This window comes from Sturnus vulgaris, chromosome 5 (assembly GCF_052056855.1).
Source record: "Sturnus vulgaris isolate bStuVul1 chromosome 5, bStuVul1.hap1, whole genome shotgun sequence".
Lineage (NCBI taxonomy): Eukaryota > Metazoa > Chordata > Aves > Passeriformes > Sturnidae > Sturnus > Sturnus vulgaris.
In genome coordinates this window covers 64,148,626-64,175,334 of record NC_142247.1, presented here as the reverse complement: position 1 = coordinate 64,175,334, position 26,709 = coordinate 64,148,626, and the positions used below count along the sequence as shown (strand labels likewise).

General features: G+C 37.7%; 1 protein-coding gene across 1 annotated transcript; it reads left to right on the top strand.

The window, feature by feature from the left end:
• Positions 1-852: 852 nt before the first annotated feature.
• Positions 853-24,681, top strand: GNAT3 (G protein subunit alpha transducin 3). The gene is made up of 8 exons (XM_014883457.2): positions 853-970; positions 8,324-8,366; positions 12,301-12,442; positions 15,819-15,976; positions 19,729-19,857; positions 23,325-23,454; positions 23,650-23,803; positions 24,491-24,681. The coding sequence occupies exons 1-8, from the start codon at positions 853-855 to the stop codon at positions 24,679-24,681; spliced, it is 1,065 nt and encodes a 354-aa protein (XP_014738943.1).
• The last annotated feature ends 2,028 nt before the right edge of the window (positions 24,682-26,709 follow it).

Sequence of the window (26,709 nt, the reverse complement as noted above, 5' to 3'; positions counted from 1 at the left end):
AATATTTCTATAATACTGTCGCACTATGAAGATGAAAATATTACATCAGTGGGAAGAATCTGACCCATGTCCTTTCTTACCTAAGAAAATGTATGGTGTTTTCAGCCAAAACTGATAATTGCTGATAAAATAGTTTTAAAATATGGCAAAGACTCTGACAATAATCAAGGAATGTCTGAGCAAAATTATTACAAAGATATTACAAATTACTGTAAGGTGTCCTTTACCATTCCAAGAAAATAAGTGTCCTTGCCATAATATGAAAATGCAGCAAACATTCCACATGCTGGCTAATAAATAAAAAATAATAAATCAAAAGAATAAATAAAAATGTCTTTACTATGTAAATGCAAGTTCTGTCATTGGAAAATATAGGATCCATATATTTAGAGTTATGACCACTGAGAAAAATGAAAACCAAAAAGTGTAAATACTGTGGGTTTTTGCTTGGGGCATGCATACTGCTTCACAAGCTGAAAATTATACTCTATCGTTATTTCCTATCCTGTTTCGAGACATTTTACACATTTTTTTGGAGTGTGTAAAACAAAACCTCCCTGAACAAGAAGAGAGGTCTATGCATACCTTGATTTGATTTGATCTTGAATGGATAACTTTAATTCTATGATGTCATAACACTTCCTTTCTGTTTCCCTATGTAAATGCTTGACTACAGCATCTCCAGGTCATGTGATAGGAGAAAAAGGAGCATTTGATTTGAAGGCTGACCAGAGAGGTCGAATGGGATTTTAAAATTTTCTTTAAGCACTGATGGTTGTCCTTCTGAACTAAAGCAACTGGTCTGATAAGAAGTTAATCAGCAGCATAAAGAGAATTTTTTAACATCTCAAGATGGGCAGTGGAGCCAGTTCAGAGAGCAAGGAGTCAGCCAGGAGATCCAGAGAACTGGAAAAGAAACTCCAGGAAGATGCAGAGAGGGAAGCCAGGACAGTCAAACTACTACTGTTGGGTAAATAGAATAAAAATTCTCATAATGCTTTTCCATTGAGAGGTTGTTTTTCTCTGGATTTACCTCTGAGTACAATGAATTTCTCACCATTCACTATTTTATTTGAAGACAATTCTGTAATATATGTTTAAAATGTTTTCTAGTTGTGGCCACTCATGGAGTCACAAAGAATAGGCTGGAAATGGCCATGTATTCAATTTTAAATATTATAAATCCTTGACTTTGAATATGTTTGAGAAATTAGAACCTGCTGTTAGAATAAATATTATGATATAAACTTACACAGAACATAGCCCACTTATCTCTTTTTTTCATGGATCTATATGCATTCATTTCCAGGAGGATTAAGTAAGATAATTGGTTACATAAAAAATCCACGGGTGTCACAAGATATTGATATTGTTTATCTTGAAAATTGGTTCATTCCATTTTTTAAAGAAGCAGAAAGTGATTTAGAATGGCTTTGTTTGATGTATAATGGAGAGTGGAATGAAAAATACTCAGACAAATACAGATAAATATTCTCACAAACTACTACTTCTAATCCTCACTATGATCAATTTATTAGCAGACAGAGGCTGTAATGGCAAAAGAAAAGACATTCTTTTTCTTGACACAGCTTCATTCTCATCCTTTTTTTTCCCCCATGGGGCTGTGCAGCTTACAAGAAATATCTGAGATCATATTAACACCACTGTCTTAATATTTTTCTTCTAACAACTTCTTGTAAAAGTTAACTGATTTCTCCCAGTGAATAGAAAAACAGTCTTTGATCATTGAAGTGTTTTTCTTTTTTTTGTCCTTCTTGTAACTGCAGTTTTTTCCAAAGGTTCTTAAACTGGCATTTATTCAGACAAAACTAGATCCCTTAGATAAAGTAAATCGATACTGTTGTTTTGTATCTTATGAAAAAGGTCTATTTATACATGTTAAAAATCAAACATTTATTATTCAAAAATAAATAAGAGAAGAACACGCAGGTTTCTCAAATAATAATAGGAAAGCAGCAGTTTGATACACTTTATGTGCCATCAGTATTTGGATTGTGGCTTGCCAAGCTTTTCAGTCCAGTTAAGAATACAAAGATTTTCTGTGCTACAGTAATATAAAATACTGCTCCTAATGAGGAGAGATTAAGTTGGTCAAAAAACCCCAGAACAATATTTTCATTTAAAATTGCAAAAATTTAAAGTAATTTATATATATTGTTTAAAAAAGAAATTGGGACACTGAATTAGAACCAGGATCCATCTAATTCAGCATCCTGTCTTTGACCTTATCTAACCTTATCAATGAGGAAAAAGTAAGAAATCCTTTAAGAGGAATGTATAGGATAAGGAAGAATTTTCCAGATAAAGAGGAATTTATAAGTTAAGCCGTTTTATCTTCAAGCTTTTGTGCCCTTACAGTATTGCTGTATTACTGAAGGCTCTTCCCCTCCACCACTGAACATATGTATGTGTTTAGTATTAAGGACTTCAGTTTTAAATGTTTCCTAATGTATATAATCAGTCTTCTTCTGACACTATTAATATCAGCCTTGAGATACTTTTAGTAAAATACTTTGAATTTCAATGCAAGCTACATGAAGATTTCTATTATGTTTATTTCCAACCTACATATTTCAGTTTCATTAGCTACACAAACACTCTTTTCATGAGACAAGATGATTATTTGGATCTGAAATACTTCTTTATAGGTTTTTACAATATCTTCCTTTACTCACACCACACATGATAAAAATTCAAATTTGTCAGTGGTAGTGTTTTGGAAGGCTTTTTTTCTCCTGAACAACAGATCAGAAAGTCTTCGTAAAAAACATATTAAAGAGACAAAAAAAAAATCTTAATAACTTAGATTTTCTTGTTCTTAAAAAAATGAGTGGTGAATAAACTGTATTTGGAGCCTGTTGAGCGATCAGAGTGAAAGTGTCTCTCGAACATGTGGAACCAGAGATGCTGAAGCAATGTGCAGAAGGGACACCATGTCATCCCTTCCATAGGGGCTGTGTGAAATGGAGAGGATTCAATCTACTGTGTTCAGATTATTCTACGGTGTACCTGTTATCTTTCCACACCTCTGAGGTGATATCAGAAATGATGCAAATTTTAGACTTCATAAATCAAAGGCAAGTCTATTCAAGCCAGCCTAGTCCTACCTAGTTCTAGCTTTCTGTTCAGTCAGATTTTATGTTGCCTTTATACTTCAGACCAGATGTCATAGTTGCTTTTTGCAATAGGCAAGTTGGTAGAAGATACTCAGAAAAAAAATGAGATGTATATCATGAGCTTTTCAGTGTAATCACTTTTTTCCTTACATTTAAAATGTAAAAAAACAGTGTATTCTGACTCTTTTCTGAGAGGATTATTTAAAATCTAATGCAGTGTCTCTACAGCCTCCAGTAGATCCCTTTACAAAAAATAGAAACTACATTCAGAAAAAAAAAAAAAAAGGCACCATGTTTTTTTATATCAAGTTCTATAACCCAGGCGAACACACTATTTGAGTTGAGATGATTTACAGTTAATATGGTATGCACATATAAACTGAGGGAGGAGGGAAATTGTGTCACTTTCTGGTGTTCCTCACAAGCTGGCCAGAAGCCAGGAGCATTAAGTCCACTAGGCTACGTGTTCCCATGCTGTCAGAGCCATCCCATCCCCCAACACGTCCACAAATCTGGTCTCTACATCTTTATAATTCAAAAAGATCAGAACGTTTTATGAGTCTGGAACAAACTCCAAGGTGAAAGTTTTATTTCCTTTGGCCAGCCACATCACCTGCAGTTTGTTTGTATGCTTTGCAGGAGACCAGCTTTCAGCTTATAGGTGTGCAAAGTACAGTGCACATTCCAAATATGGCAAAAATAGCTGATGCTCACAGTGATGTTTCACAGAAATAAGAACTTAGGTTCCGTTTAAACAACCATTAAAAGTTAAACTTATTTATTTTCAAATAATTACTCAAAGTCTCATTGTCTACAGTTTTCAGTGTCAGGACAAAAGCCACCCTCAACAGAACTGGTCATCCTCATCTCACTTTACCCCCATTTGGAGCACAACTCACACAATTTAATTTAAACATGTGCTTCAGGGAAACAGGAATTGAACCTGTTTCGCTTAATTTTTTGTAGTAAATGGTTTCTCCACTGACTATAAAAGGCCACTGGTAAGTAGTCTGAATGCAGAAATTTATAATATAGATACTTAACATGAATCAGTTACTTAAATGAATCCGTTACTGTAGTACTGTTTTAATATACTGTTAATACTTTTATATGTTTTTATACTTTTAATAATACTGTTTACTTTTAATAACAAGTATTCTTGTTATTAACACCTAACCTGGAAACATAAGCTTTGGGCACAAAACCTGTCCAATAATCTCATTGATGGAAATACACTGATTTTCTTTTTTATAGTGTAGGGCAGTATTTAAGGACTTTATTCTCTCAAGGGAGTTAGGTCTTAGATTTTTTTTTTCTGGAGTTTCTTTCTCCCATAGGCTAAATTTGTTGAGTCTCATAAGAGGACCAGGAAGATATGATTTCCATTCTAGCTCCCAATATCCAGAGTTCTGAATGGCACAGACAAAGCTCAGGCAGGGGTGTGAAACATTTCCTGATTTTATTTGAATATTTTCTTTTCCTGCTTTTTGCTGATTTATGTCATTGTCAGTGGGTTTTCCGACAGGTTTTAAACAAAGTATTCAGGAGGGGGGTTTTATTTCCTTATGTTTAATTCTGGAAAAATTTCTAAACTAAACCCTTCCTTCCACAGTGATAATAACTGTAAAGAGATAATAATTCTTTATCTGAGACACAACAGCACCTTAATATATAAGAACCTTCCTCTATGTCTCAGCAGATGCTAATCTTTAAAGCTTATACTCTCCACAACTATTTGAACAAATTCTGCTTAGAAAAACAAAAAAGTCAAATCACAGCTGAGGGCCTGGGCTCTGCTTCCCCTTGAATTTGTGAGATTCTCACTGGGTTTCAAGACACCTCTGTTGCTTTCTCTATTTCTGCTCTGTCTACATGCCATGGTCCACACAGAGTCCAGCCCTGGGGCACAGTGGAGGAGATCTCTGATGTTACTGGCAGTGGGGACACCTTTCAGCTCCCAGGAGCATGACAGAGTTTCAAGCATTGGCTGAGACTTTTGTGCCAGTATTCTCTGTGCAGTTATCCATGTCAAGGAAATAGAAACAGAAATGAGAAGTAAATTTAAGCTAGATCTTAAATATGCAAAATATTAAATATGGTGATATCTTATTATCACTAGTACCTGTCAGGTGGAGCTATAAATCTTCACAGCTGACAGAGTTTATCAAAACTAAGTTCTTTCTGATCTTCAGGATAAGACTATTTGTCCTAAATACTTGTCTATGATTCAGAAAATCTGTCTTGCAGCAGATGCCTTCAGCTCCCTGTGCAGTCACACTGAGTCTTTTGTGATGCACTTTTGCCACTATTTCTGTAAGTAGAAATCCACTGGTAGAAATCCAGCAGGTGGAAATGCAACCCTATCCCTGGTCTTCCATACCAGGGACTGGCCAAAGGAGGAGGCTACATGGTGAAGGGAAGGAATTTAAAAAGCAGGTTCAAAGAAAATAATTCCTGACCCACTTTCTGGGGAGGAAGTGTTGCTACAACGAAGATGATACTCTATGGTGATGTCAAAGTCTGAAAGTCATCTGTTGTTTAGATAAAAGCATTATTGGATCATAAACTTAAGATGAGCAGAGGTAGAAAAACGCACACAGAATATATAAATTATGCCACTCACTCTATTTTAGCACCATCTTTCAGATCTGGAAGAGAAGTTAATTTTTATATTATGTTTGCTGGCTCTTTCCATGAGGTGAATGCATGAAATCTCAATACAGCCTCCTCTCTTCCCTACAAAAAGTGCAGCAAACACTGCCTTGCTGACAGGGCTTTACCAAGCTCTTCAGAAGGTCACTGAAAGGATGATAAATGATCTACAACAAATTTGCATTTTTTCCAAACTGTGGCAGATGGCAGCACCGGCCCATTTTGCATGGGCTTGTTTTTCTCTTACACTTTTCACCATTCACATCATGAGTTTCAGAAAATGCTTTGAGTATGGTTTGCTGTCTTTTGTGATTCATTTGAGTAAATTAATCCCTGTCATTTGAATACTGTTAACTTTACAGAATGTGTTTGAAAAGTCTGTAATCAGGTTGTTCCATTTACTGAGAAGTCCTCGATTAAAAAACCTAGGCCTTGGATTTTAGTTTTTTCAGAAGTATGTGACATCATACCATGAGGGAAAAGGTAATCTACAAAGAGAAAAGCAGTGATGAATCTTTTTGTACTTCAGCAAAGCTTTTGATATTTTCTCTTACAAGATCCTTCTGGATAAAACATCCAGCTCACAGCAGCATAACAGAGTTATGCAATGGGAGAGCAACTGGCTCACAGGTCAGGCACAAAGGTTAATGGGGGACATCAGGCTGGGGACCTGTCACTGGTGGGGTTCCACTGGGCTGCATCCTCAGCCTGGTTGTCTTCAGCATCTTCCTAAATGACTTGGGTGCAGGACTTGAAGGAACACTAAGGAAATTTCTCAACAAAACTAAATTTGCACGAGCTGTCAATTCCCTCCGGGGCAGAGAGAGACCCTGCAGAGAGATCTCAACAAATTAGAGAGATTGGCAATCACCACCCTGGTTCAGCCAGGGAAAGGATTGGATTCTGCACTTGGGTTGGGGCAATCCTGGATGTACAGACAGACTGTGGAATGAGAGATTGAGGAGCAATGGCACAGAAAGGCACCTGGGGGTCCTGGTCAATGGAAAGCTGAACATGAGCCAGCAGTGCCCTGGCAGCCAGAAGAGTCAGGCACAGATTAGGCTACAACATCGCCAGTCAGGAAAGACAGCACAAATTCTGGTAATGAACAGTTCTGTTTCCTAAAAATATGACAAATATTTGTCACCTTGAGTCCTGCTTGCAGTTTGGGCAGCACAGTACAAAAAGTCATTAAGTTATTAGAGAGCATCCAAAGGAGGGCCAGGAGGATGGTGAAGGGTCAGGAGAGGAATCATTATGAGGAGCAGCAGGAGAAGAGGAAACTGAGGGGAGATCTCATTGCAGTCTTCAACATCTTCATGACGGGAAACAGAGGATAAAGTACTGATCACTTCAAGATCTGTGGCAGGACTCAAAGAAAGAGCATGAAGGTGTGTCAGAGGAGGTTTAGGTTGGATATTGGGAAAAGGTTCTTCCCCCAGAGGGTGGTTGGGCACTGGAACAGGCTCCCCAGAGAAGTGGTCACAGCACCAAACCTGCAGAGTTCAATGCTCTCGGGCACATGGTGTGATTCTAGGGGTGTCTTGTGAGGACCAGCATATTCTCTGATTCTATGATTCTTCCTGTCCCATGGATTCAAAAAGTTAAATTGTCTCTTCAGGTGCTTCCAAAAATCTATCTCTTCTTTGGCAGCTCTTGCCAATCCTTATCACTCTCATTGACCGAAGATGATAGTCACTCGTGTTGATTTGCAATGGAAACACTTGGATTGTGATTACTCACTTTCCATGAGATAAGAGGGCAAATTAGCAGTACATAATCTGGCCTATGCCCTAAAAAAACCAATGCCCTAGCTCTTCAATATAAGCAAATATTTGTACTTCCTCAGCAGCTGTGGGGTTTTCCTGCAGAACCATTCCCAAGGTGAACTGGTGAACTGTTCTGCAGTTTTCCCACTTCCAGGTACAGTACTTCATGGCAGAAGACCACAGGGCAGAGGAGCTGACAAAAAAACAGTGTCCTTTGCTCATGTGTGTGCTGCCTTTGCATCATGAGCTAGACCACATATAAGTCCTTACACTCTGCTTTTCCGGTTCCACATGGACGCTGGCTAAAGGGCATGGAGCTGGATCACTTGGCATACAAAAGGTCATAACATACATTAAAAGAGCAGCAACAAATCAGGTAATAAAGGAGACACTATCAGAGGCTGTACTTTGTTCATGTTTTCCTGCCCATCTGCCAGAGATGAAATCAAAATATTATCCATATTTTATACACTTGAATTTAAAATTTTATACACAGAATTTAAAATTCTGTAATTTTCTTGAATTGACTTGATATTCACTTATTTTTCAGTTTCCCTTTACTTTTCAGGATTAATAATTTCCCCAGACTTTTTTCTTTTTAAATCCAAATGGATATTAGGGGAGGTTTATACTTAGTACAATGAGAAACTAAGACATCTCTACTTCTCTTCTTAGATAGAAAATTCTGTGTTCCAGAGAGTTATTTTTAATATTTGCTTCTTATTCATCTATCAATCATATCTTCTCAACATTCCCCTTCTGCAGGTGCTGGAGAGTCAGGAAAGAGCACTATTGTAAAGCAAATGAAGTAAGTATCTGAATATGCATATCAGCTGTTGAATTTGGCATTTGTAGTATAAGCTGTCTAGCTAAAGTCTTATTACAATGTTTATGCTTATTTGAATAACATGCAAAGAAACATCATTCAAATCAAGTTTCCATTCAAACACGCTATAAAGAAAATCACAAAGTGTCTGAGGCACACAGGTGGATTGATAGTCAAATCTGAATGACCAAATCATGCACTGGGCCCATGCATGGAGATCAGGAATCTGCTTCCTTGGCTTTGGTGGGAGTTAGGGTGGTGGGAACAGGACTGTGTGAGACAAGCAGTGATGGCTGATCCACCTGGCAGACCCTGTCTCCAGCAGATGCCAGTGAAGGATGTTTGCAGATCATCAGACCAGCCAAGCCAGCACACTTGTGCTGGATATCTTGGCAGTATCTGATGATCTGTGGCTTGGAGCCATCCTCAACTGGAGACAGCACCACTCTGTCTCTGTAGTAGCCCTCAGTTAATTCATCTCATCATCAATAATTACCCTGAGATCTTCTGCTGAACCAATGTAAACTAAAAACATCCACAGCATTCTACAGCAAGTAATTCCACTGTTTAATTACACTTGGTGTGAATCATCTCTCCTATTAATTTCATTGGGTTTCACTGTATTTCAAGAGCAAATATTGAAATATTCACATTGTACCATAGAACAGCGAGGGATTTCCTCCTGAGTGTTTTTGGGAGGTGGGGTTGTTTTCATGGTGTTTTTTTGTTTGGTCCATTGGGTTTTTCCCCCTAAATTGGCCTCTATAGATAATTCTTAGTCTCCAGAGCTCCTGCCAAGGTAAAAAGGGTCTCCCATAGGCCAGTGGAGAATATCCACTAGTGAGCAGCTGCTACCCACGATATCATGGGTAGGGACTGATGTAAGAACTGCTTTTAGTAAGAAAATTATCAACACAAAAAGGTTTTATACAATAATCAATCTGGGGGAAAAAAGGCTGTACAAGCTCATATGCAGAAATCCCTGCTCAAATTTGGACTATCTGGTTACAGAGATATTGGGAGTGCATCATAAATCTACTGCAAGAATACTTGTAGTTGTTCAAAATGCACAAGGTACCTCGTGGATTGAAGTCAGGAACTTCACTTTCCTTGGCTTCAGAGAAAGATCAAATCTCTCTACGTGTGTGTCCTGATTTACAATTTAGTTTGACAATACTTTCATATATAGTAAAACATGCTACAACTAAATTCATGCATATTTTTCTTTTAAGGGTAGCTAAAATGCTAATTATGTATCTTGCTTAAATTAATAATACACCAAAATTCAAGGGACCACGGATGGTAAATGTCCTCCTTTACTGCACAACCTGATAAAACATTGCTGTTGTGTCTAGTCTTATTTTTATAGAGAGGTCCAGGTTTGATTTCTAAACTTGTCCAAGTACAGAAAAAATTACACAGGGATTGCAGCTGTTTAGATTTGATCCCACTTTGTAAGCACCGATCTCTTCCTGTGTAAAAATCAAACAATCTTTTTATGAAATCATTAATACTGTTCCAAACTTAAGTTCCCTTACCTATCTATTACCTTCACCAATGCATATTAAAGAGTAAAGATGTCATAAGAAGAAATTTTTATTATTTAAGTAACTCATTCTGTAATAAAGCAGATTCCAAACCATCCACCAAATACTTTGTTAACCTTTTATTTTTCCAGTTAAATAGTAGATAAATTTATTTCTGATTTGAGCTTCATTCAGGAGACCCTTCCTATTCAGCAAACCATTGAGGTGTATTGTGCTCAAAGCTTCCCAAGCAGGAGCAGATTAAAGATGTTCCTCTGAACTGAGCACTTTAAGAAAGCTGATAATCTTTAACAGCATGGAGGAGGGGGAGAACACTGCAAAACTGAGAGTTGTATATAAAGACTTGTGCATTTATGAGCTGTCAAACTGATCACAAATATTAATTATTTTACAGGAAAACTTTTCACAAAAATTGTATTTTTTTCATATAAAATGTCATATTTCTGTCACAACCAAGGACTTTATGGCATTTGTCTTTCTGTTAAAACCTCTAATATTAGTTAATTTTCTTCAGTAAGGCATAACATTTGCAAAAGAACACTGATAACTGCTTAAAAAGAAATAATTTTGCTGAAAATACAGTTTCTAGCAAAATCATAGTAATTGTTTGACTAATTAAATAAATTTCTAATTAATAAATCGCTTTTTTTAGTCGTAATCAAAGTTATATCCATCCACTAAGCTTTACAAACTATCTTCTGGTACTCAAAATACAGATATGCTGTAAGGCCTTTGCAGCATAAGAAGATGAGGATGGTTATGAGAGTTACTAAAAACAAAAACAACTCTGGAGCTCTGTGCTTCTAACTGCATCATTTCCAATGTGCAATCTAGCTTGAGTATCTCTGTACTGTGCTCTTATTTAGCTGTATGAAGCTTCTACAAATATTTCAGTGAATGAAAAGCAGGAAGCAAAATATTTGGTAACTCATCATGCCTGTTGAGACTGAATCAAAGCCACCTATCTGATGAGAAGCCCTGCTGTTGTGAATAAAAACCTCAGAAGACTGCACCCTTAATATGGGGAGGTCTCTGCTCCATGAGATCTTATTTTTTTTTTCTCCCAAGTTCAATAAGACTGCTTTGAACCTTGCAGAATTTGTTTGAATTCTTGATGAAAACAGCATTCAAAAATAAGAAAAAAGGGAAAAAAAGCTTCAAAAGAAAGTTCATAGTGTTGCCTGATCTAGAAATGATTGGGAAAACATTTTGGAGAGCCTTTTTTTCCTACAGATGTTATTCCTACAGGCAAAGGAATGCAACTTTTGAGTTTTCTGACATCCATAAATCAGAGACATGTTAAGACACATCAGTTGTCATCTGGGTTTAGTGTGTTATGAGTGAATTATTTTCTGACAGGGCTGACTTGGCCATTTAGGTAGCTTTTCCCAGAGTGTATCTCAGGCAAGATGTGGTAAAACAACAAACCCCAAGGCCCAGAAATTCTGTATTTAATAGCCTTAAACTCTGAGCAGCTGAGGTGAGGAAGAATAGAGCTTTGGCTCCAGCAGCCAAAGCTATTCAGTGTCTGTTCATTGAGAGCACCAGGCCAAAGTGGGTGAAGATTTCGTCCTTTTTCACAACTTGTGGAAAAAGATGTCTCCAAGCCACGTCTCCAAGAATCTGCACACTGATTTGGAGAACTTTAACCACATGCCATTCTCCAGTCGAGGAGGATGATGAAATTTTAATTCCTCTGTCAGAATTAGATTACTGAAATTGATTACTAAGGTTCTTTTCCCTCTGGAATAAAATGTATATTTTATTCCTAATAATAAGAATAATAAAAAAGCCTAATAAGAAGAACATGGCCTTGTTATAACTAGAAACTGTATCTGATGCACAAAAGAATATTAATTTTTTTTCTTCTTTTCTTGATAAATGTCTCCCAGTGTTGAAACTTTTTTTTTTTAATCATTTCTAACTAGGTAAGATTCTGGATAAAAATCAGAATGACTGAACAAGCAATGGCAGCCCAGGACTAATATTGTAGTTTCCAATAGTAAAACATTTGGGATCTAAGTACACAAAGGCATCTTGGCCTTTATCTCCAGAGATAGGCCTGGCTCCTGTTCAAACTCATACTTTGTTTTAGATTAACCTGCAAGGGGAAAACCAACATCTATTCACCCAGAGTGGGTGCAGACAACCCCACACAGACAGGAACTGCTGTTTTCCTGTTCTAGCAGAATAGACAGATCAACCACTGAAAAATGCTTTTCCAAGAGCCAAATGTATTTGGTACTTTCTCACACTGACCACAAAAGCACCTGACCTAACTTTTCATTACTTTCTTTTTCTTTTCTTTTTTTTTTCTTTTCTTAAAATGTATCCCATAAGCCTTTTGTTGTTTTTTTTTTTTTCACCAGGATCATCCATAAAGATGGTTTCACCTACCAGGAACGCATGGAGTTCAGACCTATTGTTTACAGTAATGCAGTGCAGTCTATCCTGGCTATTGTGAAAGCAATGACTAAGTTAGGGATCAGTTATGAAAACTCTGCTAGAATTGTGAGTATGACACCCTTTCTCTTGAAACAGGCATTGGAACACATTTTTTTTTTAAATATAATAGACTAGTAGAACAAAGAGGATCCAGTATTTTCTTTATGACAGTGGAAACTGAGTACCATTTGAGTTACATGGGACAAAGTGTCCTTATTTATTTTTATTTTCTCAAAACTGATGCCTGGAGTCTAACCTTTGTCTAAACTACCATTTTGATTGCTACAAAAGACATTTAAAGACATTGCAAAGACATTTAAAAAAAACAGAAAAAAAAAAAACAAACACCCAGAAACTTTTCTTAGCTGCTTAGTCACTTATTTATTGCTATTGAGAAATAAATAACCTTGGGGTTCAGCCATGTAAGGAAAGGTCGTGTAGACATGTTGGGAGCATTTCAGTCTGTCATTGCTCCTGGAGCAGAGACCTCCCTGTTGTGTGCAGGCAGTACTGGCACACTGGCTCCACAGGGCAGTCCAACATTCCTGGCACAGTCAACCATCCTCTGCACAGGCAGATGGAGACAAAGCCATAGGAAGGAGGCCTGTTATCTTCTGTCAATCACACTGAATTTTCAAGGACAGAAATAAAGGAAAAACTTTTCTTCTCCATGCAATGGTTTAGTATGTTAGCCTGTAATTCCGATCTTGCTGAGAATTTCTCAAATGCTGGTCAGAATATCAGTTGATTCGAGTTTTGGCAAATTCTGCCTAATCCCTAGAGGTTTATCTTGGAGGGAATAACATCTGCTTATCTCAAAGAGCTTTACTTGTTCCAGAAGTCTACATTTCATTTTAATGACATGTGGTACTTTGACCTAAAAAATTATAAACAAAATCTTCAGAGGTTACTAAAGCTCATACTGGCATTTGACAAAATAGAAATTAAATGTTTTCCACGAATGCAAGTCATTCAAACAAAGGTAACAAGGCCCAAAAGCAGCACACCGAAATCAGGGCAATGTTAAGGTGCTGTACTGCTTAAGGAGCCATCAACCATCCTGCATGGCCCGAGCCATGGCTACAGCTGGACCTTGCAGCACTGGCCACAGGTCCTGGCTGGCTCAGCCCATGGTGTTGACTACATGATGCCAGCTCTTACTGAGATGTATTCTCCCTGTGCCCCAGTATTTCTGTCTCCTTTCTCAGCCCTGAGATTTTCTGAGATATCTGTACAGGTTCACTCTATGTCAGCTTCATAGACACCCCTTTCATGGGACTTCACAGCATAGAGAACTTGGTAAATTACCCAGTCCATTTCTTAGCATTATATATAACCAAATGCAGAAAACACAGGTTTTTAAAGTTCATAATTTATAGCACAGTCAGCTCACTCTTGCTGTCATTGTAGAATAGGCCTCTAGGAGCACAGCTGAATACAGCCGTATGGAATATTTGCAGTGCCTGCTCTCTTTTCCCCCACAAGAGCAACCTGGATGTGATTTTTAGAGAAAATATAAATTTTGGTCACATTTATTTTCATTGCCACTAAACATTACCTTTTCTTCCAAAAACCTCCAAAAACTTAGTTTACATTTCCCATAAAATCAGAAGTCATCGATAAGGTTGAGTTGTTTAGATATAAGCTTTGGTTTCAGCTGGACTTTGCTCTTGCTATGTGTTCTGGTCCATATTTAGCTGCTCAAAGTCATCTAGTTCAAGGAGTGGGATTATCTTGGTCCCAAAGGCAATGTGCTTATCCATGTTCCAGGTCTGCTTGCAAATACATCTTACTGATACAGAAAAGGGCTTAGCACTTAATTTAAAGATCATCTGTTCTGGGGAGTGAGATAGATTTTTCTTTCTAAAACATAATTCCAATCTATTTTTAGTATTAAAATCATCTGAAGTCTTTGTAAATGCCAGAGAGAAACAAAAAATTGTACAAATCAGGTTTGTGATAAGTTCAATCTGCTCCTATCTCCCTTTACTATGTAAGCACCAAAATCCACACTTGCCCTTTTTGCATAATAATCAATGAACATTTACCCTCTACACGTGGAGACTGAGGTCAAAGCTTCTCACTGCAGGCTATTCAACCTACAAATGCAGCCTAGTAGGCGGGTAGCTGTAATCATTCCGTGATATGCCATATCTTGAAGCAGAGAACATTCCAACCCTTATCTTGCAGCTGAACAAGTGTGCACCCTGCAGACAATGTGGGGCACACACGAGAGCTGACTGCTTCTGCTGATCCCAGCACTGCAGGAGGGCATGAGGCTGTAAATGGAGCTGGTGCTGTTTGATGGATAAGGGCAATTATCCTGCTGTCCTTCTCCCTCCTTCAAGGCAGTTTTCTAGTGGTTGTTTCCCACGTTTTTGGTTTATTTTTTTTCTCCGTGCCTACTCAATTTCTCTATTTTTTTTTGTCCATGCCTACTCAATTTCTCTTTCAAAAAAAAAAAAAAAGAAGCAGTGTTTAATTTTTGATCTGTCTCTGACTTTTATAAAGTTTCCATAAACTGCAGCTCCTCTTGAGGCATAAAAATATAGCACATTCCTAAAATAAATTTGTTAAATTTTTTCTAAAGTTGCTTCCTGGTTTTGAATAAAACATACTCCCTGCCAAAACAGTATCTGTCAGAATCCATTTGTTCTTTTGCATCTATTGATTGCAAGTCACTTGACTTATCTACTTCTACAACTAGGAAGGAATTATATTTTATAATCATCCCTTATTGTGACAGTGTATCAAATTACTCTTTTAATCATGCTCTTTATTTACAGTAAATTCCTGAGCTGTTAACTACTGAAAGGAATTTTTTTAATTAAATAGAGGATTTAAAATATTTTTTATTTGACTACGAAAGGAAGAAATTACAGAATAATATATTTTAAATATTTGGGATTTTATTCTGTACAGGTTTCTTCTTCCCCATATATGGGAAATGCATTCACTAGTTATATTCACTGTGCCACATTTCTTACTGGGGTCTAAAGCTAGAAATTTTTTCTTACAAAGACATTCAAAAACACCTTTAGATATAGATTTCTACATTGTTATAATAGTTTTAATTTTTAATGTCATTTTTAATTTAATTTTTGATACCATATTACTCTCTCTTAATATGAAAGCCTTCCATCCAAGTTGGACTATTTGTGAATGCTTATGGCAAGATGAAACTGAGCCCTCATATGAACTAAACAAAACAATAAAAAGATGAAAACTCTGTGTATCACAATTTCAGCCTAACCTTGGCACTACCTAAAGGGAAGCAAGATTATAAAAGAATGTTTACATGCACAGGTGAGCACAGCAACCTGGAAAAAAACAGCGAAAACAAGAAATTTTGCCGTTGCAACTCATTACAAACCAAGCACATCTTCAAGGAGGTGAAGGGGCACAGCGCGCTTGCACAATATTTACTGGAATTTCTCTTTAGGAGGATGAAAGGAAGCTGTGTGCCATGGCAACAAGTCTGGAGGATGGCAGCATGTCTTGTGAGCTGGTTGAGCTGATGAAACGCGTGTGGCAGGACGGCGGGACCCAGGCGTGCTTGGCCAGGGCAGCAGAGTACCAGCTCAGCGACTCGGCCGCCTAGTAGGTGACTCCAGCTGTTCCACAGCTGGCCAGGCTGCTGAAACAACTGTGCCCTTGCAGAACAGCCCGTGGAAATCACTGCTCATTACCATGGGAAAGGGGGGGTGCTAAGGTTTATAATATATCAGAAGTGTTTAGCTGGAGGAAACAAGGGAAAACAAGGTTTCAGAAATTGTTTCTGTGAGTTTGTTTGAATGTTTTATATAAAATAAAAAGGTTTATTCTCCCTCTGAGTGTTTCTAAGATTGACAAAATGAGGGAAAGGTGACTTGAAACAGCATAGATTTTACCTTGAGTGATATTTTGTACATGTTGCAAGATGATAAATGTAAGTATGGAGGAAACTATAAAAACTTTATTCTAAACTAACCCAGCTCCATGGACAGGTGTTCTCTGGGCCATCACCACCCCAGCTGCTCTCCAGCCTGACAGCCCAGTTCCCTTTCTGAGTCCTGGGAGGTGCCAGACAGATAAGCAAGGTTAGGGCTGCTCAGCCCCAACCCCACAAAGGATCACCTTTGTCCACCTGGGGCACATCTCACCTCAGGCATAGTCAGTGAATTCAGAGTTTTCAGGAGTGCCAGGCTTGGCTGCTTTGGCAGCTGTCCTTGCAGGCCCCAGCCCTGCTGCCTTCTCACTCAGCCCATACAGCCATGGAGAGAGGTGCCACTGGGTCTGGCCTCGAGAGTGCCCAAACCTGGGGCACAGGTTTGCTCCAGCTCATCTTCCCAGACCTGGAGCTGGATCCCCACTCCTGGAGATCCTCCTACAGGCTGAGGGCACCTGCAGGGTGAAGTCTTCCAAGGTATTGGGTGTCCCTTCTCCAAGGCAGGAAGAGAAAGGCATTCCTGAATGTTGGACTTCAGGAAGCAACCTGAAGGTATCCATAGTTCAATAATTGTAGATATAGTGCCGGGAATATGCAGAGAAAATATTAAAAATTCTTCATCTCATTATATTTTCCAAACAAGAATGAAGACCTTTTGCAAGAGTCCTAAACAAAGAAAATATTGCCTGTGTTGTTTTGTGCCTGATTTGACAGTGTTTTATAGGAGTGTTGTATTTTTATAAGAATGGTACAGAGCAATTTTTTCTAACATACCCCTTCTGATAGGTTCCACTGCATTCCCACTAAAAGCCTATAACAAGGTAATCATAGTAAATAACAGGAAAACTACCTCTTAAATTAAAAAAAAAGCAACAATTATACCGTGTTTACCAGTTAACACTCTTCTGTGTACACTCTGCCTGGCAAATTAGGTTTTGTTGTCTACAAAGAAGACAGCAGAACCTAAATTATTTCTCTTTCAGTGTTATTGTTTGCATCCTGTTTTAACTTGCAATCGTTTTCAGTATTTAAGGAGGTTAATATAGATTGTGTCTGCAGTTTATTTATAACTAGTTTATTTCTAGACTTATATTAAGAACAACTACAGTGATATGTTTTTCATCTGCTTGAACATTTCTGCTAATTTCTTGAAAATCCTGCTTCTCTGTCTTCATCTTTTGGTACCTGATGCTTCTAAAACTCTAGCCTTTGGCTGTGAACCATTAAAATCAACTTAATATTTGCCCTTGCTGCTGGGCTTCTAATGATCTGTTCAAAGTCAGCTACAGTCAATCAACCATCTAATGCTGTAGCTCAATTTCCTTTAAACCCAAAACCCTGTTTTCTCAGTGCCTGTGAATCAGCTCCTACAAAAAATATTGATTAATTCTGTGTAAACTCTGACTTTCTGAGGTTATCTTCTCTGGGATTTTTCATTATTAATTCATGCTAATGAAGTTTGATCACTGCTTTTCCTTTGTGCATTTCAATTGAAAAAAATAATTGATATCTTCTAAATAATAGAAAAATTCCCTCTCTGTCAAATTTGGCTGGAATTTCTCCCTTAGATTAACTTGGAACTAATTCTGTTTTGAAATGGAATGATGGGTATGGAAAGGGCAAAATTGGGATTATAAACTGTGACTTTGCACGTTATTTTACAGCTACCAGTAGTACATGATGCATCTTGCTAGCTCAGTCGTTTTCCTCTCAGGGTAGGAGTCCTGTCACCTCATCCAAGCCAAGGAAAAATCAGCATTTACTGAGATACCGATTTCCATTCCCTCCTTTCCCAGTGCAGTCTCACCTGCAGAGCTGCCTCATGCTCCTTTAACTAGATAATTGGCTTGGCTTAATTCTTTATGCAGTTACAATTGGCTGTGTTGAATTTAATTTGGGCATTTGTGGCTAAGAACTATTAGAACTTTATTTTATATTCAAGTGCTTATTTTAGCGCTTACATGCTTTATAAATAACAAAACGTCTTTTGTTTCTGCCTTCCACAAAGGTGAGATGAGTTTGCCTCAGGCCCTACTCAGAGAAACAGAGATATATTGTTTGTTTGTTTGTTTTTTCTTTCCCCAACAGATTATTTCCTGGCCTCAAATTATGGGAAAACATTGAATTACTCAGATCAGGTTCAATACCATTTGCGGACTGAATGCAGTTTATTCAAATTAAAATAAGAAAATCCCATTTCCAAACATTACTTGGAAATATCCAAATGAAAGATTCTAGCTTTTAAAATTTAAATTTAATTGTATTTTATTTTTCTATTTTTATTTTTTTTTCTTTTTAGATTACATATCTATTAAATGTTGCACACAAGGATGATGATCTGTGAGGTTTCTTTTGGAAGATTCTGGTTAAACTGAGCAGCTGAACTTCCTGTTGGGCAGACTTAGTGTAGAGAGAAGAAAAGAAGGCATGGAGCCTAATAGACACTAGAGACTCAGTGTTTTGTTTGTCAGACACGAGGCTGCATATATGGATGGTATAGGAATCCAACTGGACACTAAAAATTCTTCATCAGTTGTGTGGTTTCTTGCTTTTGGCTTTCGTCTTTATTTGAATATCAGTAGCTAAAATGCAGGAAGTTACACAGACATCATTTTTTCTTTTCCTTTGACAACTCATAACCCTTCTATGCACATTCCCAGACCAGCCAGTAAGATTCAGTGGCTCTGCCCAGCCTTTTAAAGAAAGCTGTCAGCCCCTAGAAGTGACAGAAGTGTTGGACAAAAACAGGCTTCAAAGATCTGGTTTGGGTTCTCACATTATGCAGATTTTATCTCTGTAGACCAGAAGTGAAAGCAGATAATCCAGTTTTCCAAGAGGTCATTGGAATAATAACCCAGGGAATCCTCAGCTCCATTGAAGCTTTTGGTTTTGACTAAAAAAATGTATTTTTTAAAATCACTATGTACCTTCTTGCTGTAAATTGAGAGGTCTACAGGGAAAACGAGTTAATTCCTCCAAAATATTATGCCCTCCCTTTCACTAAGGAAGGAAAATGCTGTTGCAACCAGTCTGACAGGCTGAGATGATTCCTTACACATCTCCTTCTGCATGATGCTTGTGGTTCTTCCCCTGAGGTAGCAATTCCCACTTGCTGAGAGAAAATGGCTAAAATCTCTTTGCTGACAGTGGTTTTCAAGCATCCCTAAGGAAAACAAGGATTTTCCTTAGCTGCAATCCTCAGAAAGATGCTTATTAAGTGCAACTAAATTACACTTCTTTATACAAGAAAATAAAAAAGAAAGGCTCTGAATTGTAGAACTCAGTAATATAAATACCAACAGTATTGTATTTAAATGTGAAATATATATAACATAGTTAAAAGTGGCTCAGTGGGGAATGATTATATAATGGACACTTCACTTTCTGAATTCACCAACCAGCATTTCTTCCTTACTCTCCCTAGTTACCTCAACGATTTGGACAGGTTGGCAATGCCAGACTATGTCCCCACTGAGCAAGATGTCCTGCACTCCCGAGTGCAGACAACTGGGATTATAGAGACTCAGTTTTCTTTCAAGGATTTAAACTTCAGGTATGAAAGCCATATTTTACTGTCTTCTTGGGGTTTATGTTTCTTAAATATTTTCTTTCATAGGTATTGACTTATTATAACACAGGTGATATCATTGTGATATCATTGAATCCAGTCTTATTTAACACTTTTATACAGCTTAAAAAGCAAGATATTTTATTATCAGCACTCCAACTTTGAGCATATAATGGACCATTATAAACAGGTCACAGAATACTAGGCTCTGAAAGGATATTTTTACTTATGTAAATGTCTAAAAAGCTTTAGTTATATCCTGCCATTTGAATAATGGTGACATTTATGAAATTTGCCTACTTAAATGTCCTTAAGAGCACACAAAAAAAACATTTGATGTCTACCAATTTGCACACGGTCTCAAGCTTTCACTCTTCTTTTGAGAATGGAAATAACAGCTTTTAGCACTGGAATGCTCTACAGTTGGCAAAAAAAAAAAAAAAAAAAATCTGTCCTGTGGGGAATTTCAGCATTATCAAGCATGTCTTCACGCTCATTTAAGATGAAAACCAAAATATTCAGAAAAAATTTTGAAAATAATGCCTCTGAGAAATTCAACTGGAATATTTTACACTTTCAGATATCCAAGTTCTAGTTCTGCTCTGTGAACCAATTAAAAGCATCTAATTGCACATGAAAATGGATTTGAATGAATTATTATCATTTCAGAGTTCTATAATGTTTTTCTCTGTGGACTGAAATCTATTTAATTCTTAATTTAAAGGCTGGAGCGCATCTTGAGGAATGCAGTCTAGACAAGAAACTGCCTGTAGAGACAGACAGATTTATAAAGCATGAGGATTATAACTTTTACATTTTTCATTTGGCTTCTTTCTTTCACCTCATGTGCCAATTAAGCATTCCCCAAACTATCTATTCTACCACACATATGCTTTAACACAACGGAGATTGCACATACAAAATGAGATCCTGAAGTAGATGACTTACAAATAAATTGTTATCATCTATCAATACCCTGGTCGCCCATGAAAATTCATTAGTTGCCCACAAATGTACAGTGCAATGTCATAGACATCATCTTCTTTTTCTCTGATTAATGTATTTCCAGATAGCTTTGTACATTGGAAATTTGAACCCTTTTGGTTACAATCATAGTTCATGGAAGAAATAAATTCAGGGTGGAGAAAGAAACCACCAGAGGGAAATCCTCGTTGACATGGACGTTATCAATCCTGATATGAGAATATCAGCATTAGTGTTTGGGTCTAGCTGAAATGCAGCACAACTGGGAATTTAGTTACCCGAGGGTCTGCAAAAAAGAGGAAGGCTCTTAATGCCACCACAAACACAAACCCCACTGTTTTTACCCTCTCTGCTGTGCATCACAGTAGTGTTGTGAGTAAATTCATTGATGGTTTCAGGGAGTTGAGTAATATTAGCTACAATCATTACAGAGGAGTCTGAGGGGTCTGAGCTGCTAAAGTGGTGCAGAACAATTATAAATCCATGTTAATGCTACTGTGCATTGCCATAGCAATGCAAAACTGCTGGAGGATCCTGATGTCTCTGCACCAAGTTTGATAAGTACCATAGAAACATCTATAAAGAGAGGGACACTTGCACATTCAGAATGAGTCTTGGCTGATATACTGATGGGGCTTCAGGTCACACGCCATACAGGGATACAAAAAAACCATGAACAGATGCCTCATTCACTAAACACTTGTCCCTTTACTGAACTGTATGAGACAGAAAACATTTTGTATCTATGCAGTAAAAGTCTAAATCCCGGTACTGCTCCAGGGAACTGAATTAAAGTTGCACAGAAAACATTGATTTTTATTTGCTCCTTGCTGAGTGGTTACTTTGCTAGTTTAGTGAAATTTAGCTTCCATGTGCTCTTCGATTTCAGAGTTATACACCACAAATCAAGAAAGGCATGTAATTATAGGTGACTTTTGAGTACTAATCAGAGACAAAAGTCAAGATACTTTATTTGTGCTGACCCCACTCTTCAGTAGACCTTCTGAACTCATTGAACATATGCTTGGAAGAATGCCATTACTATTATCAAAATCTTGCTCCACAACAATTTCTCAATTTCCAAAATAACTCACTTTTATAGACACCCAATAAAAGAAAAGATCAAATGTACCAGAAAAAAAAAAATAGATTACTCCTCAGCTGCTGAAACAGTTCATTGTGACCATTGGAAAGGGTTTCATTTTTTTTTCTAAGGATGAGAAATTATAAAAATAACCTTTTTCAACATCAACTGCATTGCTGATGGTGAAGGAAACAGAGGATTAAGTCACTGCAAAAACCAATGTTTCGGTTACAAATTATTCTTGCTCTGTTTACTACTGACATGATTGTTTCTTACTGTATCCTGTTATATTCATTGCTGTAAGAATTGAGTTGTGTTTAATTTTCAGACACTGCAGGATCCAGAGATCTAATACATATTCTTGAAGGAAGGGGTAATCCAACAGGGGATTAGGTTTTACAGTATTAAGTTCAACAACAGGCAGTACAGGGAAAAGTCATCATGCACATTAGGAAACAGAAAACCTAAGGGCAGGATAGATTTGACTTTTTATGTTTTCCCTGCTTTCTAATGCACTTGAAAAATCTTCAGGTTTGGCACCTTTTGTTTCAGGAAAACAGTGAAAAGAAAGCTCTAGCCCTTATCACTGAAGAGCTGCAAATGCAAGTGGGAGTTTTGGAAGCTCAGGCTAAGAGCCCTAACTAGGGCCCAGCTAGGTGTGCCCAGCTGGCTTTGGACCCCATAGAGAGTCCCTGTAAAGTTCATATGACACTACTCAAAGGTAGCAGCAATTCCTGGCAAAGGTGGAAGGAAATTATTGCAAAGAACAGCCCTACAAATCCTGCTGCACAGAAGAAGGGATTCCTGCTCTCCAGGAATTGCTGCTTAAGAGCAGCTAATGGGATGGACAGAAAAGACTCTCCAAAGGTGTGATGCAGGTTATGTAGTGAGCTCAGTGACCCCTCCAGGGCAGGGAGCAGGTGGCAACATCTATTCATGCACAACCAGGGGTCGATGTGTCACTGGCCTTTGGTCATATGTCTTATTGGTCAATGTCAGTTCACTGCAAGCAGACCATGAAGTAGTAAATGACATTGAATTTGAAGGTCTTTTTTCCATGTCTCAGAACTCTGCCCTAAATAAACCCTAGCCTGCAAGTCTCAGCCTCCACTGAGTCCCACTTCCTCAACGCAAAGTGACACGTTGAAATACTGAGTATTAATTCTACCTGCAGGTATTTAAGCTTTTTTATGTCATCTTATGCCCTCTACAAAGCCATGAGTAACAACATACAGCACTCATTGGCCTGTTGGGGTAGAAACAGACTAATATTTGGAAAAGCTGGATATTTGTCATTGATCTCCCCTTGAACTCTGTGCATTAAAAGCATGACTACATCCTTATTAGTGCTTTACATTGTACATGTGTGATTGTTTCTGCAAAGGATGTTTGATGTGGGTGGACAACGATCAGAGAGAAAAAAGTGGATTCACTGCTTTGAAGGAGTTACTTGCATCATATTCTGTGCTGCACTCAGTGCCTATGACATGGTTCTGGTGGAAGATAAAGAAGTGGTGAGTCAGAACACACAAACAGCCCTTTTTGCTTCTAAGTTTTAATGTACTCTCTGATGGCACATTCCCGTTCTCTGATAACTATTTAAAGGCTATTATGCTCTAGTGGTTCTTTCCAGTAAAGAAGATCGCAGTAAAAATGACATATGAGGATGAGATTTGTCAGTCTCATGTTTACCTTTTGCACCTCAACAGAACAGAATGCACGAAAGCCTTCATCTGTTCAACAGCATCTGCAACCATAAGTGCTTTGCAGCCACTTCCATTGTGCTGTTCCTAAACAAAAAAGACCTATTTCAAGAGAAAATAACAAAAGTTCACCTGAATATCTGCTTTCCTGAGTATAATGGTAAGTTTGGAGTGTTCAGGAGAAAACGCATTCAGATGTTTTGTGTGGGTCATGCATTAAACACTGAGACTCTGACTCATAACACCTATATATAAGCTCTTTTAAATACTAAACCTCTTATCTAGGCATCTTCTCATGAAATAATGGTATGAGACAGACACAGCCAAAATTCAACTCATCTCACCTACTCATCATGTTATCCTTGGGTGGGTTCATTTCTCTCTGGAGATGTTTATTTCTGTCCCTTGGTGGTAGAAGAAGATGAGAAATCTAAAAGTTTCAGGTGGCTGGAGGGTGCTGTGATGGACTCAGCCAACATTTCAGTACAAGTCAATATCTTATCACTCACACACACCACAACTGCATCCGAGAGTTTTGTTCCTATTTTAAGAACTCATTCCATAAGGGAAGTCTGTCTCTTTGCTTATGTCACAGTAGAGTCTACTAGAAATTTTAAAACACCAGATGTTCTCAAGTGATGCAAGAGAATATATAAGGTCGTGTCAGAAATTGCCAGAGAAAAAACAGTTTAGACACAAAATTTTCATACCTAATGCTTGAAGCTAATTCAAATAAAAAGAAAAAAAAAAAAAAAAAAGGGAGAAAACATTATTTCTTGTCTCTGCAGTTGTGAAGATGTACCAGTCGAAATGTGTCTTCTTTTGCTTTTACTTTTCTTTCCATTAGGACAAAACACATTTGAAGATGCTGCAAATTACATCAAGAAACAATTTCTAGACTTGAACATAAGGAAACAAGACAAAGAGATATATTGTCACTTGACCTGTGCCACAGACACCCAGAATGTCAAATTTGTTTTTGATGCAGTCACAGACATAATAATCAAAGAAAATCTTAAAGACTGTGGGCTTTTCTAACCATTCATTCCCTTGCTCAAAGCTTCAGTCCACTTTCCTCTCTTCATCTGATGTGCTGATTGAAATTAAAAAAAGTCCTCTTAGGTAAGAAACAAAATCAATTAAGTACCTGTTAGCATCAGTTGAAGCATTGGGTCCAGCCCAACTGCAGACCAACACAGACCTTCCAGGTATTATAAGAAGATTTAAAAAATTGTTCCTGTTTTACAGAGATGACAGCTGCAGATAAACCCTACTGGAATCAAAATCGCATTCCTATATAAATCAATATCATAGAATCATAGAATTCTTTGGTTTGAAAGAGTCCTTAAAGATCATCTAGTTCCAACCCCCATGCCATAGGCAGGGACATATTCCACTAGACCTGGCAATCAGCACTTCTCAGGAAAGTGGGGACACCTCAGTATCTGGGGATAGGATGAAAAAAAGATAATGTATAACAGATAACTGACTCATTTATAATTGAGGCCTAAAGAAAGCTATAGCTTTAGATAGTATCATACATAATTTACCTTCTGTTTTGTATTCGTGTTACATAAACAACTGAAAGTGACATGCCATTAATTCAACAAAAGAGAACCCCCCAGACTTAGATGGTGTATGATGAAGAGCAGTAAAAATCTGAATGTTTAATTATACTGTTTTGTTAGAAGAGCTGAGGGACATATGCATAAAAACTGCACGCATACAAAATTGACAAAATTCCCAGTTTGAGAAAAATTAAACACTGTGAGATGGAGGCAAGTTTTGTAAATCCCTAAGAAGAAAAATAAATTAAAAAATTATGATGACTGTCAGTTTCTGCATAAGCCACAAAAGCAAGCTGAAACTTTTTTTGTTTACAATTAAATATGAGACTTTCTTAAAATGCAATTAATAATCCTGCTGCTCAACAGGAATGGCAGCAGTAACTTCTACCACTGCAGAGCAGATGTAAACCCACCAGTTCTCATGCCAAAAGCACATCCCTGGGACTTTGGCACAGACCACCTTTCTCTACATAAATATCTTGCTAATGCAGAACTGCTCTCCTTTGACTCTTGTTGATTTATTGTGACTAACTAGAGGAAATATTTGAGTATTTTAAATAGAATGGGTCTTTGTCCTGGTTTTAGATGGGATAGAGTTAATTTTTTTCCTAGTAGCTGTCACAGTGTTGAGCCTTGCATTTAGTGTAAGAATAATGATAGCACATTGATGGTTTAGTTGTTGCTCAGTAGGGCTGATCCTACACCAAGACTTTTCAGCATCTCATTCTCTGCCAGTGAGAGATGCCACGAGCTGCATGCATGGCAAGCACAGCTGACCTGAACTAGCCAAAGGGACGTTCCATAGCACAAAATATCATGCCTAGTAAAGAAATTGGGGGTGTCTGGCCAGGAAGTTTTGATCACTGCTCAGAGATGGACTGGGAATGGGTTAGCAGGTAGTGAGCAGCTGCATTGAGCATCCCTTGGTTTTCCTAGGTTTTATTCCTCTCTCTCTTTTTCATTCTCCTTACTATTATTATTGTTACTATTGTTGCTATTATTATTATATTTTACTTTTTCCGGTTATTAAACTGCTCTAACATCAACCCACGGACTTCACCTTTTCCTCATTCTCCTCCCCATCCCACGGCATGTTTTGGTGTGTGTGTGTGAGCAAGCAGCTGTGTGGTACTTATTTCCCAGCTGAACTTAGAGCATGACAGAGTTCTAAAAATATTCAACTGAAATTTGAAATTTGGCCTTGAAATAACACTTGCTTTTAAAATAGATTCATTCATGAAGGATTTCTTTCCATTGGTCTTTTTTTGAAAATACATTTCAACCTAATTTTCACCACAGACTCCCTGTGTTCTGATTAATCTAATTAGAACGGGGAATTGGCCACAGCAGCATTCTGCAGGCTCTCTGCATGAGCGAGGCCATCAAGGTATGTAAGTCTCCCAAAAAAAAGTGTGAAGAGCCAAAATATATTTTGTGTTGCCTGGATTTCTGCTGCTGCCTCACTTGTAGTGCTTCACTTGATTAATTTCTTGTTTGC